At 36.2% G+C, this 17,312-nt stretch overlaps 1 protein-coding gene across 1 annotated transcript in view; it reads left to right on the forward strand.

Annotated features, from left to right (window-relative positions):
• Positions 1-7,325, forward strand: part of LOC126379747 (dopamine receptor 2-like) — a 42,439-nt gene extending 35,114 nt beyond the window's left edge. Inside the window, exons 2-3 of the mRNA XM_050028564.1 lie at positions 5,600-5,684; positions 7,125-7,325. Coding sequence (XP_049884521.1) covers positions 5,600-5,684; positions 7,125-7,184 — 145 coding nt within the window. The 3' untranslated portion in view covers positions 7,185-7,325. The remainder of the gene's footprint in view (positions 1-5,599; positions 5,685-7,124) is intronic.
• Positions 7,326-17,312: the final 9,987 nt, after the last annotated feature.

Below are 17,312 nucleotides of genomic sequence, written 5' to 3' on the forward strand. Positions count from 1 at the left end.
TAATCGTGAATTTATTTGACTTCCACATTGTGACCTCTAAAGTCTGTTTACCCAAATTGTCGTTGCCAAATGCTGTCTGTTAATATATAAAATTTAATATAATCTGTGGTCATCAATAGGGTAAGGTGTCCTACGAGTGTGCCATTAACAAACGTAATGAAATAACTTCAATAATAATGAGGGTCACTAACCTCCATTCTGTATATTGAAAGTATAAACTATACAAACTTTATAAAATAAATGAAAAATTAATAAAATGTTATTTGTATCGATCGTATTGGGCCTGACTATTCTTACGGACCGCCCACAGTTTAGGCACATTACCCTAACAAAATATCAATATTTTTTTTTATGTAAACTAAGCTAAAGCAAAAGTATAAACGTCATTCAGCCTATATCAGGAGATATTTTTTAAAAATTGTAAAAGATTAACAACTGCATGAAAAGCAAAAAAATTAAGCTTTTTTATTAATACCTAATTACATAACATTTTATTTTATTTAAATAAAAAAATATGTAAAAATACCTTACATACTTACCCAATTAATAGTGTAACAAATTGGTATTTTGCATGCCCATGAACGCCCACCATTTCCGTGGAAATACACGATACGTAAGTGTAAAATTTATGGTTTTATCGTTGTCCGATTTATAAATAGGAAATCTCATTACTTACATAGATACATACCGATATGCTCATATCTCTATCCGGACAACCTTTGGAAATCATGGATACTTTATCATTAAATTGAGCTAAATTATCGCACAGTCTGTCTGTTGTAACTTTTAAATATTGCAATAAGTAGGTAAGTTGTATTATTAGTCTATCAAAAATAGGTTGTTATTCAAGACTACTATTATTATAATAAAGTGCTGTATTAGAACTAAGTTATTTAAGTTGCAGAAAACTTCTTTTTGCACTTGTTTTTGGCACTAAAACAGAGCGGTATGGGTGTTTTGACACATTTTCTTAATTGAAAACATTGTATATTGAGTTGAACTTAGCTATTATAATTATAACAAGAAAATAACATTTCATACGTTACCACACTTTGCTTTACGTCCTAAAATTTTTATAACTCACATATAAAATTATACCTACATACTCCTAAAATGTAGTGCTAAATATTATCTTCTTACTGAGTTAAGGTACGGCTGCTTCAAAAACCGTGCGGTGAATAAATAGGCAAATGTCACAGTAATGTATGTATAAGTACATAAAATGTTTCTGAAAAGCAAAATCTCTTCATGTCTTCTTATTATTCGGAAATCTTGTATGGGAGCTTTGAAAACAAACCACATGCAGGAAAAAAGAAGTCTCTCATACAGAGTGTTTTTTTTTTACGTGACTTATTGTAGATTTGCCGCAAGTGGCAATAACTACCTATTAATGTAATTTAAATGCGGTGTAACGTTTGCGATGTGGCGCGGCACCACATTATAATGCCGCCCTAACATGGTTGTACTATCGTAGCCTCGTTGACTCTTGATGTTTACTTCTCGCCCTTGAACCATCTTGGAGCCACGCCAACGCTTTCGTTTTCAGCGCAACTTTCAGTTTGATAGCTTCATAAATTAAGATATCTATCCAACAAAGGTATTTTCAGCACCAAAACTAACTTGCCGACTTCGAAAGGCTAGCAAGTTTCTTTTTAAACGATAATGGTTTTATTACGTCATACATATAATACCGTAAACAATAAGTACAATGCTTTTTCTGTGCTAGGATTCCGCCCGTGACTGCGTTCTGGTTGGAATTCGGAAACCGTGCCACATGAAAATATCGGATAATATACTCTTCCCAGACCGGATTACACTACTTACTGGCCCGGAACTGGGATTGCCAGATTACAATATTCCTAATTATGTCGTTTTATTATCGCAATTGAGGAGCTCGGTGGCGCAGCGGTAAACGCGCTCGGTCTGCGATTGTTGAAGTTAAGCAACTTTCGCAAAGGCCGGTCATAGGATGGGTGACCACAAAAAAAAAAAGTTTTCATCTCGAGCTCCTCCGTGCTTCGGAAGGCACGTTAAGCCGTTGGTCCCGGCTGCAGTAGCAGTCGTTAATAACCACCAATCCGCACTGGGCCCGCGTGGTGGTTTAAGGCCCGATCTCCCTATGCATCCATAGGGAAGGCCCGTGCACCAGCAGTGGGGACGTTAATGGGCTGATGATGATGATATTATCGCAAAGCTCGATTTATGTAAGTAAACCGTCCTGCCTTTTTAATTTACTTTTGCGAAGAACGTATACACGATTTTAGCTTAAACGTTCCTGTGATAAAGCTTGAGGAACTTCTAGAATTTTAAACGCTTTTGGAATTAATGGGTGACAAATAAATATATATTTTTACACTAGTCAGTGCAAATTAAATAATCGGTATTTGGACAAGTGCAAAACCACATCAAATAGTTAACATTTCCCAGCTTAACACTATCTTGTAGTGACACCTGTTGACGACAGTCATACATAACACTGATTTTATTATCTTTCATCTTTCACAAGCGGTACCTTTCTCAAAGAATTAACTTGACACAACATTTACCCAAATTAAAATAAGTACAACATTTAACAGAGGGTCTTTTTTCCCAGGACATTATTCAAAGGCGCCCATTAGCTTCTGTTTTATTATCTTATTATTTTAGAATTACATACAATTTGGCTGAAATGGCAAATATACTTCTTACAAGTTATATTGTCTGTAAAATAATTTACTTGTTTTATTTATACCTATAATATATAACAATTTTTTAATCGTAATATGTACCGTGCATGTGTGTGTACTGTACCCAGCAGTGGGACGTATATAGGCTTTTATGTTATGTTGTATGTTATGCAATATGTACAAATACTTTTTTGAAACATGCGCTTCACGAACCGTTTTTACAAAAATGTATGCGCCAAATTGAAACAGGCGAAGTTACTATTTGTGTTACGTCATACATGAAAATACTGTAAAGTGTCTTAGAAAAAAATATCTTACGAAAACCGATGTTGTACGTAATTGTATACACAGTCATGGAGTAAGGAATCGTAATTGAAATTAGTACCGAATGGATTTCTAATAAATATACGAAGGTACACCACAAAATGGAAAAACTTTAACCGATGTTTCGTTATTTGTTTGCTGGGCCTTTGTGTAACGAAATTACCTTCGGCCGAGACAGCCAGTCTTTTTATTATGTAAAAATAAATCAGGCCAACGAATTACTCCTTTGATCCGCACCCTTATATCCTGCCTAAACAGGTAAATGTATACTGGATTAAAATTCTTTAGCACTTTATTGAAATTTTCTCAGAAAAGAAACGTACTTAAGTATATAATACTTTTTTCTTTGAGCTTGACATAAACAAGTAATATACAAGTACTTAGTTTGTTATTTCTTTGTCAAACTGAAATTTGTCACCGATATGTAAGCAAACAAAGGTATATATCAGTTGCTAAACTGTCACTAGCGATCTAATTTACTACTAAAAAGTAGGTAAATATTTCAATAAGATTTATACCTAAATATTAGGCTGAACAGGTACCTCTTTTGCTATAATCGAATGCTCCTAGTCGAGTAATGAAGCATTGGGTGAAGGTAACTTGCAGTGTGGGACGCGAATTTGTTCATGTTTATTCGGTTTGTGTTTTGTTCTGTGTTCGAGGTGCGCATATACAAACTACACTCAAAGCCACCGTTGCATTTGCACAACAAAAGGGCTTCATTAACCAGCGTAGGCGCAAAGAATTTCAATCTCTCAAACAATTCAAAACTGCAACCGCTGCGTACTACTTTAGATATTCCCTACTTCGCGAAATATTGAAATGCAAATTTAGTATGGAGTACATACGAGTAACATAGTAGTGATGTCATTAATAAACGTGGGGTCGTAGGTAATCACTGTTTACTTAATTCTCGATCAAAATTCATAAATACTTACATCAATCAATAAGAAAATATGAGAGTATTGGGTATTTGACATGGTCAAAGATAAATTATAAAATGCTAACGTAGAAATAGAAGCCAGTCAAAGATGATCAAAAATCAATCTTATTTTACTATTCGAATTGTTTTCCAATTTTATTTATGAATTAAGTAACAATGAGTACGGCGTTTGACCGCTTTTATTGATGACGTCACAGTACCGTATTTCCATACCAATTCCAAGGAGAACTTTCGTTTTGACATTTTGTAAAAAGTATCTTATTTGACTAGGTTGTCAAGTAGCCTATTTTGAATTATATTAGACTGGCTCTCTTTATATAGATAAAAGAAAGAAAATAGAAATAAATTATTAGTATTATTTTCGGACACCACAGGCACAGAGAGACATGTACATTACATTTAACACAGGGCAGAATCCGTAATGAAAATAAACATAAAAAAATGAGATTAAAAATTATTACAAAAAGAAAAACGAACCAAAACCAAAATCATAATAAAAAAATATCCTTTACCCATCTATTTACAATTCCATACCGTGATACTGCCACATTATGAATACAATTCACGAACGCTTTTCAATTTATCCCGCTCTTATGAATTAAGTGACACAATTACATACAGACGCAATATTAAATGAATTGAGCAGACTAGATTAGTCAAGCGTTCAGAGTTTCATACACAATTGTTGGTAAACTACTGAGTCTGTAATCCAACGCCCTTTTAAGTTTGTGAGGCAACTTAACATCGCAGCTTAGCTAAATAGAGTGAGAAATGTACCAAATTACGAGCAGTAATACTCGACTTAACACCAACTATCATAAATAAATAACAATATAATATTTATCTCAGTTTAAGCACAAAATAGAATATATTTACGTACACACTTACGTGCCCCTACCTGTCGCTCCTCTCTAACAACGAGAAGGGGTATGGAGAATAACCTAATGAGGGTAGCTAGTTTTGACTACTTTGAGTACTTACCTATATTATCCGTCCTTTTTCGAACTTCAACTAATTCCATGGACACAGAAAAATGAGAAAGCAAAACGCGATTTATTGTATCTTTCGTTTATTATTGGAATCTCAATTGGCACTTGTTTGAAGCCAGATCGAAACTCCTTCAGCTTATTGAAAGGCAAATTACGTTGCTAATCGAGTTTTTACTTCAAACTGTTTTCAATTTCTTGTTCTATGTTAATTAAAAATCCGTTGAAAAGTTACTTTTAATTGCAGTCGATTTAATCAATTAACACTTTCGGGACCTTTTTAGGTTTTACATTAAGTGAAATGGTTATTATTAGCTGATAAACGTTTACAATTTAAATATGATCAGGATTTAAAACGACGTAAGGACCTGTTTATGAAAGGAAATTCGTCGTCAGATACATATCCAATCCAATAAACATTTTCTTACTAAGCGACTGGCTTCTGATAATGTTTTCATTATTAAATTAATCGAAACGTATCAATACAATAAATTGGAATGTTTAGTCTCTTTAATTATCTCTTCCAAGTCGAGTTCATCAAGCCGACCACTGAACCACACGCCATTTAGACTGTTCCCAACGTTTAATCGATACGCTTCAACATCGGAAAGTTAGCCTTTTACGATAGCCTGCCAGTTACTAAATTACAATATAACCAAGTATCTCCCCGATTGTTGCAGGGCTTTTCTAAGGATTCTGTGCTCTTGCTGCCCGAGGAAACTTCGTCGCAAGTATCAACCGCAACTACGATTCAAGCAGTCTCAGGTAAATATACCACACTCTTAACACTTGCCACGACACTAGCATTAAATACTTTGATTAAATGTTCACGTATACATAATCAGCCACTAACTGTATCGGTATGATTGCGCCGTGCGGTCGAGTGCGTTGCTTGTTCGTGCCGCGGTCACATTGCGCTGCTCACACGCACTCGGCGCGGGCGCACACAGCCCGCGCTACATTCGTGATCAACTTGTTGTTTTCTTTCAGTTCCGCACGACACGCCGATATTACTCATCGAGCGAACTGATGGGCATACAGCAAATCAGACAAAACTCCTGCGAACAGACTTACATTTAGCGATTCGGCCCCACTTTAGCCCGTTCTTCAAACTCATCCAATTTCCAAGTGCCTTGTCGGGATTCACTGTAAATTGATATCTTTAAAAACTGAATGCTGGGTGACTTACACCTACACTTTTATTGGGAAAAAATATTTCAAAATTTGAACGTCGATTTGTTTTGCCTGAGACACACTATGGACTATAACGCTGGGTACGTGCGAGTCATTATTCTCAAGTTGCACCTATACAGTGCCCTTCGCAGTGCGTCCACCCCATCTTGATGTTTGCACTTGGTATATTTCAAAATTGTGTTCCCCTTAAGTATGCCATGCCCTCTTCATGCATTCAATATAATAACCTAAGTATTTTATTACTACGGTGCATGCGTTTACCAGTACACTTCTACTTCTTGACACTTTACAGTTCATGTATTTCTTTGAATTTGGACTTCTTGTTATACATATTAGTCCGTATTTACCATTCACCGTATTGCATGAATGTATTTCAATTGGCAGTTTTATTCTACGAAACTAATCGTCGGGCAGGGAGTGACTTAACAATCACATGACATGCCTCCAGAACATTTGCGTCCACACTCACGCAACAAGCGCACGCTAATCGGTGCATTATACATTCTTCGTCTGAATTATGTCTATAATGGCTTCAAGCTTAGTTTTGTACAATAAATCCTTCTGATCTGAAAGTATTAGTGTAACAATCATCTTTCAATTGACGCTCCCCACTAATAGAACAAAAACAACGCTTCAGATACCTATGTGTGTTAAGCCTTCATCCATATAACCCAATATATATTATAAACAACACCCAATTAGTTGCACCTGCTCCGACTTGTTAGTCGACGAAGGCCTACTTCACACCGGATGGTTGGAACGGAAGCAACGCGGTGCGGTACAAGTTATGTATTTCAATTACAAACTTCTCTCTATACGAATCCTATCTTATAATGTATTAAATGGCTGCCAGTGAGACAGAATCTGTTGTACTACGGGTTTATTGGATAATGTTGTCAGCATCTTTCAAATAGAGGGATATTACCTTTCCGATCAATGCCGATTTGAAGTAAGCCTCTGTTGAGTTTGGGCTTGAAAGAGCGTGAGAGTGAGGGTGTATGTGTGTTGCAGTACCCGGTGTCAACGATGATGTACGCGTCGGTGTCGCAGCAGGAGATGTGTCGCTTGTGACATGAGGGGTGCGCGGGGGGCCGCGCCGTGCGGGGCCGCTGCTCCTGATGCCGGGCCCGGCCGCATGTCCCCCTGCACATGCGCCGTGGCGAACGCCTCCCACCCGACGTCTTCCGCATGCGAACTCTGGATCACCGGCACCTCGACGAACCGATTCCGTGCGTGGACAGGCGTCTATGTCCTGAACCCTCGTACCGGGAGGACTCCGACACTCTCAGCGAGATCAGCGTCGAGAACGAACTGGCCGGCCGCCGGCCCCCGCGCAACCCCAGGAGGCGAGTCACCTACCAAGTCCAAGCTGAAGTGATCTCGAGTGACCTGTAAAGAGACGGCCACGTATTAAAATATATTTACATAATCCATTCCCTTTTTAATCTAGTACCGCTCTTTTGATAGAATAGGTAATTTTAATGCAGGGTCCTGGGTTAGGGCTTCATCACACTGGGTATTATTGAGCGCTATCACGTTTGTTGATGAACAGACTTCGCGAGTGTCTGCTGAGTTATCAACGCAGGTGGCCTCATACATTGTATCAACGAGACAAGTTATTTTTATCAAAATTACTAAATATTTTGTCTAAAATGATCAAATAAAATTAAATTATTTTGGTATTCAAAACCATTCCATTCTTATGATAACTACATACATATAATATAATGTAAGGTATACTACTTATAACGAGTCTATAATTTCCTCAAACTCTGACAACACGTTGTAAATAGTTTTCTTATCCAATTTAACATTGGCTATGAGATCAATCTCGTGATAAGCGTTCACTTAGACTGAGAAAACCCCAGTGTGATAGAGACCTTAGTAAACTTAATCAAAACTAATCTGCAGTCATTTTTTCACAAGAGGTTTGGTTGGTTTGGTTCATTGTGTATATAAAGTATTGGGAAAAAGTCTGCAAACCTAAGTGTACATTTTGTGTAATATCATAGTCAAGTATAGTATAAATACACAACAGGACCCTCTGCGAAATAACCTACAACGATAGAGCACTAATGACTGTCGGCTACTAGGCCCGGTTGTCAAGAATAAAGCGACAATAAACAGTTTACTCACTCGGACGAAGTACAGCCACAAGATTTCATGAAATGAATTTACTACCAGTATTTTTATATTGCTTTTCTTTTTTTTTTCACGTGACTTATTGTAGATTTGCCGCAGATAGCATAAATTGCGAGCAACATTTCACTACATGCTTTTATTGATAAAAGTTATCAAACTGAACGCCCCCATCCACGGATTTTTCTTCTTTGACCACCCTCGAAACTTGCCGGAAATTGAAATTGAAATTTAAAGAAAATTTGTTGTTCAATGGTCTAACCGTAGTTGTTAAATCACTCTTGTGAATATTTGACTTCTTTGTATAGCTACTTGTGAATATGAAAAAGCCAAAAGATATAAAATTTACTGCGACAATGCAAAAATCACCAAGGGTTTCCACTTTCCATGAGTTATTCAAAACCAACTCGGCGATTTCAGATAGAGGCCCGATTTCGTCCCGGCCCGACATCTTTTATTGTTTCCCACATTAACCTACTATCGTATACCAAGATACTCCAAGGAAACCATCTATGCGCATTTTTGAAAAATCACATTATGTCGGAAGTGATTTTTGTTAACAAAACCTCGCTATAAACACGCCAGTTTCAATCCAGATAAAAATTTGAGTGCTAATTTCAATAAATCGTTTTGTTTAAAGTCTTCTTTCTACAGGCAATTGGCTAATTGACAGTTGTGGTTGTAACGATAAAATATGAAATATATCAGATTCTGTTAGTTTATCATTTAACGATAATTACCCAATTAGTAGTTTTATTTTTTGTAGATATATGACAATTGAATGTAATAGACCTGACGTTATTAGTCTGGATAAAGCTCGAAAGAACTATACCTTACTCGAACAACCGGAAACCTGTCACATATCTCGACGGGGCTTAGCTGACACATTACTAATTAAGTTATATTCATCAAGTGCTCTATTGCATCTAGTTGAAATGAAAAAAAAAATAGAACGGCAACAAGATCGGGGAACTTGATTAATTTGCATTTTGCATCGGCACTGCGACTGTACATATACAACTGTTATACATCGGTAAAATAGATTTGCATGTAAATATTTCGGTCCATTAGCGCATTTATATTCAGCTTATATTTAGCAAACATTTGTGACGTACAGAACATTTGCCGTTCTACATTATATCACGGGTACTAAAATTAAGTTAGCAGAGGATTTCTCGCGCCGCCGCGTGCAAATTAGCCCCACTGATCTTCTAAGTGTTAATAACGAGCTTTTACGAATTATGTATATTGTAAATACAACAGAGCAAAAGAGCTGTACTTATTAAAAACTTAAGACATAATTTTAGCGATAACATGTAGACGTTGTACTCTCTATTCTAGTCGTGACTTTCACGCGAGGAAAGATTTCAATCGGGAGCTGTGATTTACTGATTAGCTGTGTATATATGATGGAAGTATAGTATAAAGAAAGTAGGACCCGCATTCAATGCTTGTAGTAATATCGATACTTGGGTATAGTGGAGGGGAGCTGTATGCGCCCTTCTCTTGTTGTAAATATGTTATTTCTCCCTGACAATCCCATAACTACACGCGATCTGTCCGGCATATACTCTCTGACATTGGTCTTGTATAATGTTATAAAAAGTCGATGTTTACGTCTACTAATTATAATAAGAAAATCCAAAAAAAATCATATCAGCCTGCATGTAATGCACCGCAAAAAAATATAAAATAAATATTATACTCGTATGTACCTCTAACGACATGGGCTCGGCAATGTAACGACATAATATTCACGAGATATTTCAAACAGGAAATGTGCAGTTTGTTCCTCGTGGATGGTGTACAGTAATAGAGATATGGCTAAACGATCGATCTCAGTATCTAGATACGGTGTTAGGTTTAAGACAACAATTTACCGCACGTAAAGTACGTATATATATCACAATAATGGTGCTAATTCTTGTCATTTCCTTTATCCGCCGAAAAGGAAAGGGTCGGGTAATTGACAATTTTAGGCAGATATCTAAAACAATCCTCTATACGTTTTGCATTGGCCAATAACCCGAAAGAATTAAATTGCCAGCACACTTCAAATGACTTGAATGCACGTGATTCGCCCGAATTTTTCATACATTCGCTCGCTCATTCATTTTAAAATTAACAGCTGTCAATCATCAGCCCCATTCCATTTCGGCGGATAAGGAAATGGCAGGTATAACTTAGAATAAAATGAGACGCTGTCATCAGGAATTAGCACCATTGTCTACGCCCGAATCGCGGTCTCTGCGGAGTGACTTACTCAGATACGGAATCGAATGCAAAAATGTGTGTTCATGTAATAATATTGATAAGCCCTGGATTTGTCTGAATTTGAAATTTAATATAAAAAGTTGTCGGCATGTATTTTAATGATCGGGATTCGGGATTTAATTATAACAATTTATAACTTATACTTACATAGAAACTTACGATAGTGACAAAAATAGTAACGAACAATGGTTTTATCACTGTAATGGTCTAAGAGTTGTACGTATTATTGTCATTTCAAGTCATTACAATTAATGGTGTCAGATAAAATGTGTAATCGTTTATTGATGTTCATTGTAGGAATACTACTTAAATTATACGTAATAAAGCAGTTAATACTCAGTGTTTTAAAAGGTGTCATCTTATATCAATAGTAAATTATTGGATGTACTCTTATCAAATATGCATGCATCGATGTAATAACGTAAGTACTTGCCCTGTCTAAAAATTGTATAAAACTTTAACCGGAGTGGCACACCACTGCGATCGGTCGTCATCAATGGAATATGCTTCAAGTTATAGGGCTTATTACACCTACTTGCCTGTCAGATGCATCAAGGTCACGGTTGCCATGGTTACTCCCCACCAACCCCCGTTTCCCGATCAGATCGTGTAGTCTAATAGCAAATCGGCAGGTCGTAACCATTGAAATCACGAGCGAGTTCGTGAGGAGTAACCATGGTAACCACGCGTGACCTTGACGCATCTAGCCTGTCGGACAGGTAGGTGTAATAAACCCTTATCTTGGAACAAAAGATTAAGCAGCGCCGTCATGTTCTCGGCTACGCGTCACGTTTCGCTATTCCATAACAGGAGCGTATATTTTTTTCATAGATACTTAGTATTTGGATAGTTCCTTACAAACGACGTGGTGTGACTGTCCGCTATAATATAGACTCAAGTGAACAGGAGAAATATATAATTGCCGGCTGCACCAGACCGCGGGCGTGCATGCAAGGTGTACTTTTCAAATGTCATCGCGACTTCAATAAGGCATCATACATTTTCAGATACGGGTAACTCTTGCGTCAGAAATAGCTCCTTCAGTTAATGGCCTAATAATGCAGTTAGTTCCGTAGTTATCCACTAGACTGGCGACCTGTGTAGGTATGCTACGGTCCCGGCACCGTGTCTCTGCCTGGTGACCACCCGTTGTTGACCATCATCTTGCATGCCAGCCCGCCCCAGCAGCACGTGGGGTTGCTCTTGGAGATTCACGGCGATTTCTCATAGATATTATCAAACATAGTCTAGTCGTTTACATATATCGTCACTGGAAAGGCAAAATTACGTAAGCGCCAAAAGGCCATTTCGAGAAAAAGCCGTTTAAAGTTTCATTTTTTCGTTTTTTTATCATAACTTTTTACCCAATTATCCAATTTAGATGATGTCAAGGTAAGGTTACATTGTTTTTTAATTTTCTATGTCCAGCAATACATATTATAACTGTTGGATTGCTATTTTAGGATATAGTGGCGCTTACGTAAAAATGACTTCAGTTTACAGTAAAGCAAATTTACTTAACCGCCATCTGGTTAAAATATTATTTGGAAGCAAAATTACTTACAGCTCTTAAGACAATGCATACGAGAACGACAATATTTCTTTAAATATAATAATACTGTAATGTTAGCGGAGTAAAAGTTACTGTAACGACTTTTACACATCTGCTCTCATTATGTAAAAATTGCCTAAAAAGTGATCGATTGATTATGTCAGTTCACCAAAAATTCTTTAAAGTAAGTTTTTGTAATATCTTACATGGGTAAAAAGACGTAAGAGACAAATAATTATTCTTAATACCTCCTTAAACTACTTATTACTTCAATTGATTTATAAAAATGGCTATTAAAATACTGAAGTGCCAGAAATAAAGTTTCATAAAATATAAATAATAGCGTACAACCCGTTATCTGTTTGTAAAAGTTTCTTTTTAACACTTTCAAAGACAGAACGTATACGGACGTTCCGATTCCAAGGTGCCATACTACCTATTATGAACCACCAATGACCCATGGTCTCTGTCCGTGAAAGGGTTAAACGGTTTTATTTAGCTAAACCCGTACGGTATATTTGTATCAAAATTAGATATTGCAATTTAAGTACCTTCCTGTTGTCAGATTGATCTGAAATTTGGTACGCACCTTTAATTCCGATGTCAATACAATATAATAAAATCAATAACATTATAAATCTAAGATGGCAGCCGGTACATAATGGGGGATTACATATTTTTCCAAACCTCCTCAATATGGGTATCAAATGAAATAGCTACACAAGTAGAATACTGTGATTATGTCAAAATTTAAAATCCAAGATGGCCGCCGTTCCAAAATAGCGGACTAGGTACATATTTTTCCACAACCCCCTCAATATGGGTATCAAAGATAGGACTACACTAGCAGAATACTGTCATTATGTCAAAATTTCAAATCCAAGATGGACGATATTACAAAATGACTGAAAGAAGGATGTTGCCCTTAATTTTGTCATTGTCATCCACCGTCCATAATATGCAGGGCAGCACAGTGGATCGCTGGGTGGGGTCGCTCCGCGAAGCCTGTGAAATCCCCAGGAGGCTTCTGAGCTTCTGGAAGGAGATAGGTTGGCTTACGTAGTCAACAATTACACGCATAATGGGCCACCTTAGAGTCTAAATGCGGAAAACAGAGCCCACTAACATAACATAACATATGCAGGGCAGCACAGTCGACCATGCAGTAGTATATTTGGGCTCAAAATTATTTTAATTAGGACAAGCATACGTGGCTCTAAGTCGAGTCAAGTCTCTGGAAGGGTCAAGTCTTTTTAATTCCTCAATAATTCCCCTTATTGTTTTTAAGAGTATTTACCACGAAGTTTAATACACTTTTCCATTCGCTCGAACCAGGTGTTATTTAACATTTATTCCACTCCAAAGTAGAAGTGTTCAAAATGGCTGACTTGAAAGCGTTGGCCGCTTCTTCACCGCACTGGAACCTTTGACCGCGAAGAGTTTCTTTTTTAATTTTAGGAAATGTAAAGAAATCATTGGAGCTTAGGTCAGGACTGTATGGAGGATGGTCAAGAATTTCTACGTTTTCCTGCTTCAAATAATCGTTTGACGAGCGGTGTGTGAGCTTGCGTTGTCATGGTGCAGCATCCTGCACTCCTGCGCATCATCATGCGTCGTTTTGGGTTAGATTTTCGAAGTTCGGCGATGACTTGTGGTATACCAATCTGCATTAACGGTCCTACGATCTTCAAGTGCAATTGTCGCAACATGACCGATTTTCTCCACGAAGGTAGCCACCATCTTCTTTGAAGTGCTTCGAGAGCGAACAACTTTGACTCGTTTTGGAAGACCCAAACTGTGGATTGTTGTTTGGAATCAGGATAATAGCATAAATCCAAGATTCATCACCACTGATGATGTCGTACACGTGATTTGACTCTCCTCGGTTGAACCTCTGAAGAGTTTTCTTACACCATCTGACGCGGGCTACCTTATGATCGTCAGAAAATGCGGGATGCAACGGCAAACTAGTTTTCTCACACCAAGTGCCTCATTCAATATCGTTTAAATGGTTGTCCCTGAAATGCCTAATAACGCCTCTATTCTCGGTATGCCACATGACGATTTTTGAGGATTAGTTGTCTCACAGCAACGATATTATCTTCAGTGAAGGCGGATGTCCACGCTCGAATTCTAAATACCAGCGTTCGATGGCTCGCAGACATGGCACTTCATCGTGGAATAGAGATTTTAACTGTCTGAAACACTGAAGTCGCAGTAGGCCTCTTCGAAAATTATAGAAAATTTTTCTTTGTAAGATTCATTTTCGGACGTGACCTGACAGATTCAAACCAACGCTGTGACTAAACAATTGCATTAATCCTAATGCTTTCAATTGTTTTGATATTCGAAATTCCAACAAATTTGAATTTTGAGTTCTCAATTCAAAATTGGCGCTAAATATGCAAACGACAGAACTTAAAAAGTATAACAAAGTCGCTTTTTCTGTCCCTATATCCCTATGTACGCTTAAATCTTTAAAATTGCGCAACGGATTTTGATGCAATTTTCTTTAGTAGATAGAGTGATTCAAGAGGAAAGTTTATAGGTATGTATAATAACATCCAATAAATAGTGTAGAAATACTGTTATTTTTGAGGATTTTAATGTGATGTCGTAAATAATTTCATTTTTCCTCAGCATTGCATCCGAGCGAAGCCGGGTCGCTAATAAATTATAAAATCAATTCTAAAATAGTTTTACTTTTAGATCTATTGTTAAAAAATAACTTCCTGGGAAACTTACTGCTAGCCCACAAACTTGCTTAATAACAGCATAAAAATGCGAAGGCAAATTTACGTACACGCCTTACTTATTCTAAATACTGTAAGTCAAAATTACTTATACGCCATTCACTGCATAAACATGCTAAGACATTTTTTTCTTATACGCCTTACTTATTTTAAAAGCTGTAAATAAAAATGACTTATACATAGTCTATTTTTTATTTTCAGTAGTCCAAAATTACTAATAAAATTATACTTTTCAAACTATAGAATGCCAAATTTACTTAAAGTTAATATGTAGTTATTATATAGGACCACAATATTACTTATACACCAGTCACGAAAAAAACACCAAAATCTTGTCGTTTAAGAAACTGGAATTGAAAAAAGTCAACTATTTTTAAATTTACGTAAGCGCCAAAAAAGTGCTCGTATCGCAATGCTACCCAGACAGATCGACGCAGAATGAAACGCTGATTCCGAATATATAAAAAACCCAAAATACCTATTTTGGCGCTTACGTAATTTTGCCTTTCCAGTGACGATATAATTTGCTCAATTTGTTCTGGACTAGTTAAGTAGACATTTCGTTAATTTAGCGTATAAATGTTACATTGTCATTTAATGTTAATTATTTATGTCTAAAATAATTAACCATTGTAATGCGTACCTCAATGTTCCCCGACGTCCTCATATAGTTCAGAGTCTCCGATTAATCACTATTATTCAAGTCAGTTGTCGGTGTTGATAATAAATGTTGTTTCAATAATTAACATTCGATGTTTCTGTGTTACGAATTTAATCATAATAACATACATAACCGTTTACATAAATGTTAGAGTAGAAATAGTTGAATGTTCGTACACATGACAGCCCAGGAACTCACTTTCCATATCAATATAGTATGTATTTATTCATATTTTATAAAGGTTTAATTGGAGCGTTGAGGATTTTGATAAAGTACTGTGTTGGGTGGGATGCGGAATGAAAGCTGTAGAAGCGGTGTCGCCTTGGAAGGAAGTAAAGTCGGGACCCTATCCTCCTTAACTTCCAGCACTGGTACTCCCATTACGTAATGTTGCATTAATTATTGTTCCAAATTTAAAATTAGCTGCTAAGAGCAGCTATGCTCCTGTAAGTAGTTATATCGAGGTGGACACATCTGCCTTGTCCTGCCCTGCGATGCGCACGGCGCGGCGCGGCGGGGCTAACAATAAGCCAATTCTCAACCTGAAAGGCTTTCCTTGTAGCTTTAAATCTGATGACAGGCCTTTGTGAAGATAAAATATTTATTAAAACAAAAATAATCATTTCGATTGAAAATTAATCCAATAGTTGCTGAGGAGGCTTGACATCTATTGCAGTGTCCGACCGATGTAATATGGACGTTGGCACGAATAGCGAACTGTTCTAGTTTGTAACCTCTTTTTTATATTTGTCGGAATAATTTTACGAGGCTTAAATTAGTAAGCTGTTGTGCCCGATTTGGCTCGTTTGGGTCGAACCACAATAGCGACTATTTCAAGCCTTGTTGGACACAGACGTACTGGTCAAATTGAGTCAAAGAAAGAACTTATCGATTCAAAATTATAACTGTAACTGACACTGTTCTGGTTGTTAACAACATCTGAGTATTTTAATTTTCTATAGTAATGAAGATTGTTCTGTTAACTTCGAATATTTTAAGAATTCATTCTTGTATCCAGTAAATTATTTTTGTACTTGATAATTGTTGTTAGATTATACACATACTAGTTTGGAAAGTCTTATTATTGATTTAGTATGTGCGTTAATATTTTAATATAAAATTTAAAAAATAATAAATAATATTAAAGACACATCTTAACATTCTTCATATTTTATATCATATTTCATATTATTTATTATTATTTATTTTTTCATATTTTTTTATTCATTTAATACATACGTACTTATTGTAATTCTTATTTTTAACATCAATAAAATACATAAAGTATATTTTATTTATTTCTGTAATTCAAGGCAAGGCTTTTCTTTAAAATTTTAACGTGTATAAAATACAATACAATACTATTTATATTTTTTTTTCAAAAAAATTGTTACCCCTTTAAATATTCGAAGTTAGTAAATGGAAATTCTAATTCTTATTGTCTTAGTTCGTGCGACAATGAATTCAATTTAACTTCACTATCAACACCAGTGTGCCTATCTATACTAACTGTACTATTCTGTATATATACATATATATTATATATTGATACTAAATTTTAAAACAATATATTTTAAACATGTAACTGTATACTTCTACTAGTATTTGTAGTTAGATATTTCAAGATTGTGAATATAACTTATGTATGTATCGATTATAAAATGGGTTGTCGTAAATAAATTTACATAAATCTATTTTCTATGTGGTTGTGTTATTTGGTCCCTGCCGTTGACACATGTCAATAAAAGTTAAGCTTAATACGTGGCTTTAGGGTCCACACCTTACACCTTACTTGTATTAAAAACTCAGAACTCTTTAAC

The sequence above is a fragment of the Pectinophora gossypiella genome, chromosome Z (assembly GCF_024362695.1).
Source record: "Pectinophora gossypiella chromosome Z, ilPecGoss1.1, whole genome shotgun sequence".
NCBI classification, from domain to species: Eukaryota; Metazoa; Arthropoda; class Insecta; order Lepidoptera; family Gelechiidae; genus Pectinophora; species Pectinophora gossypiella.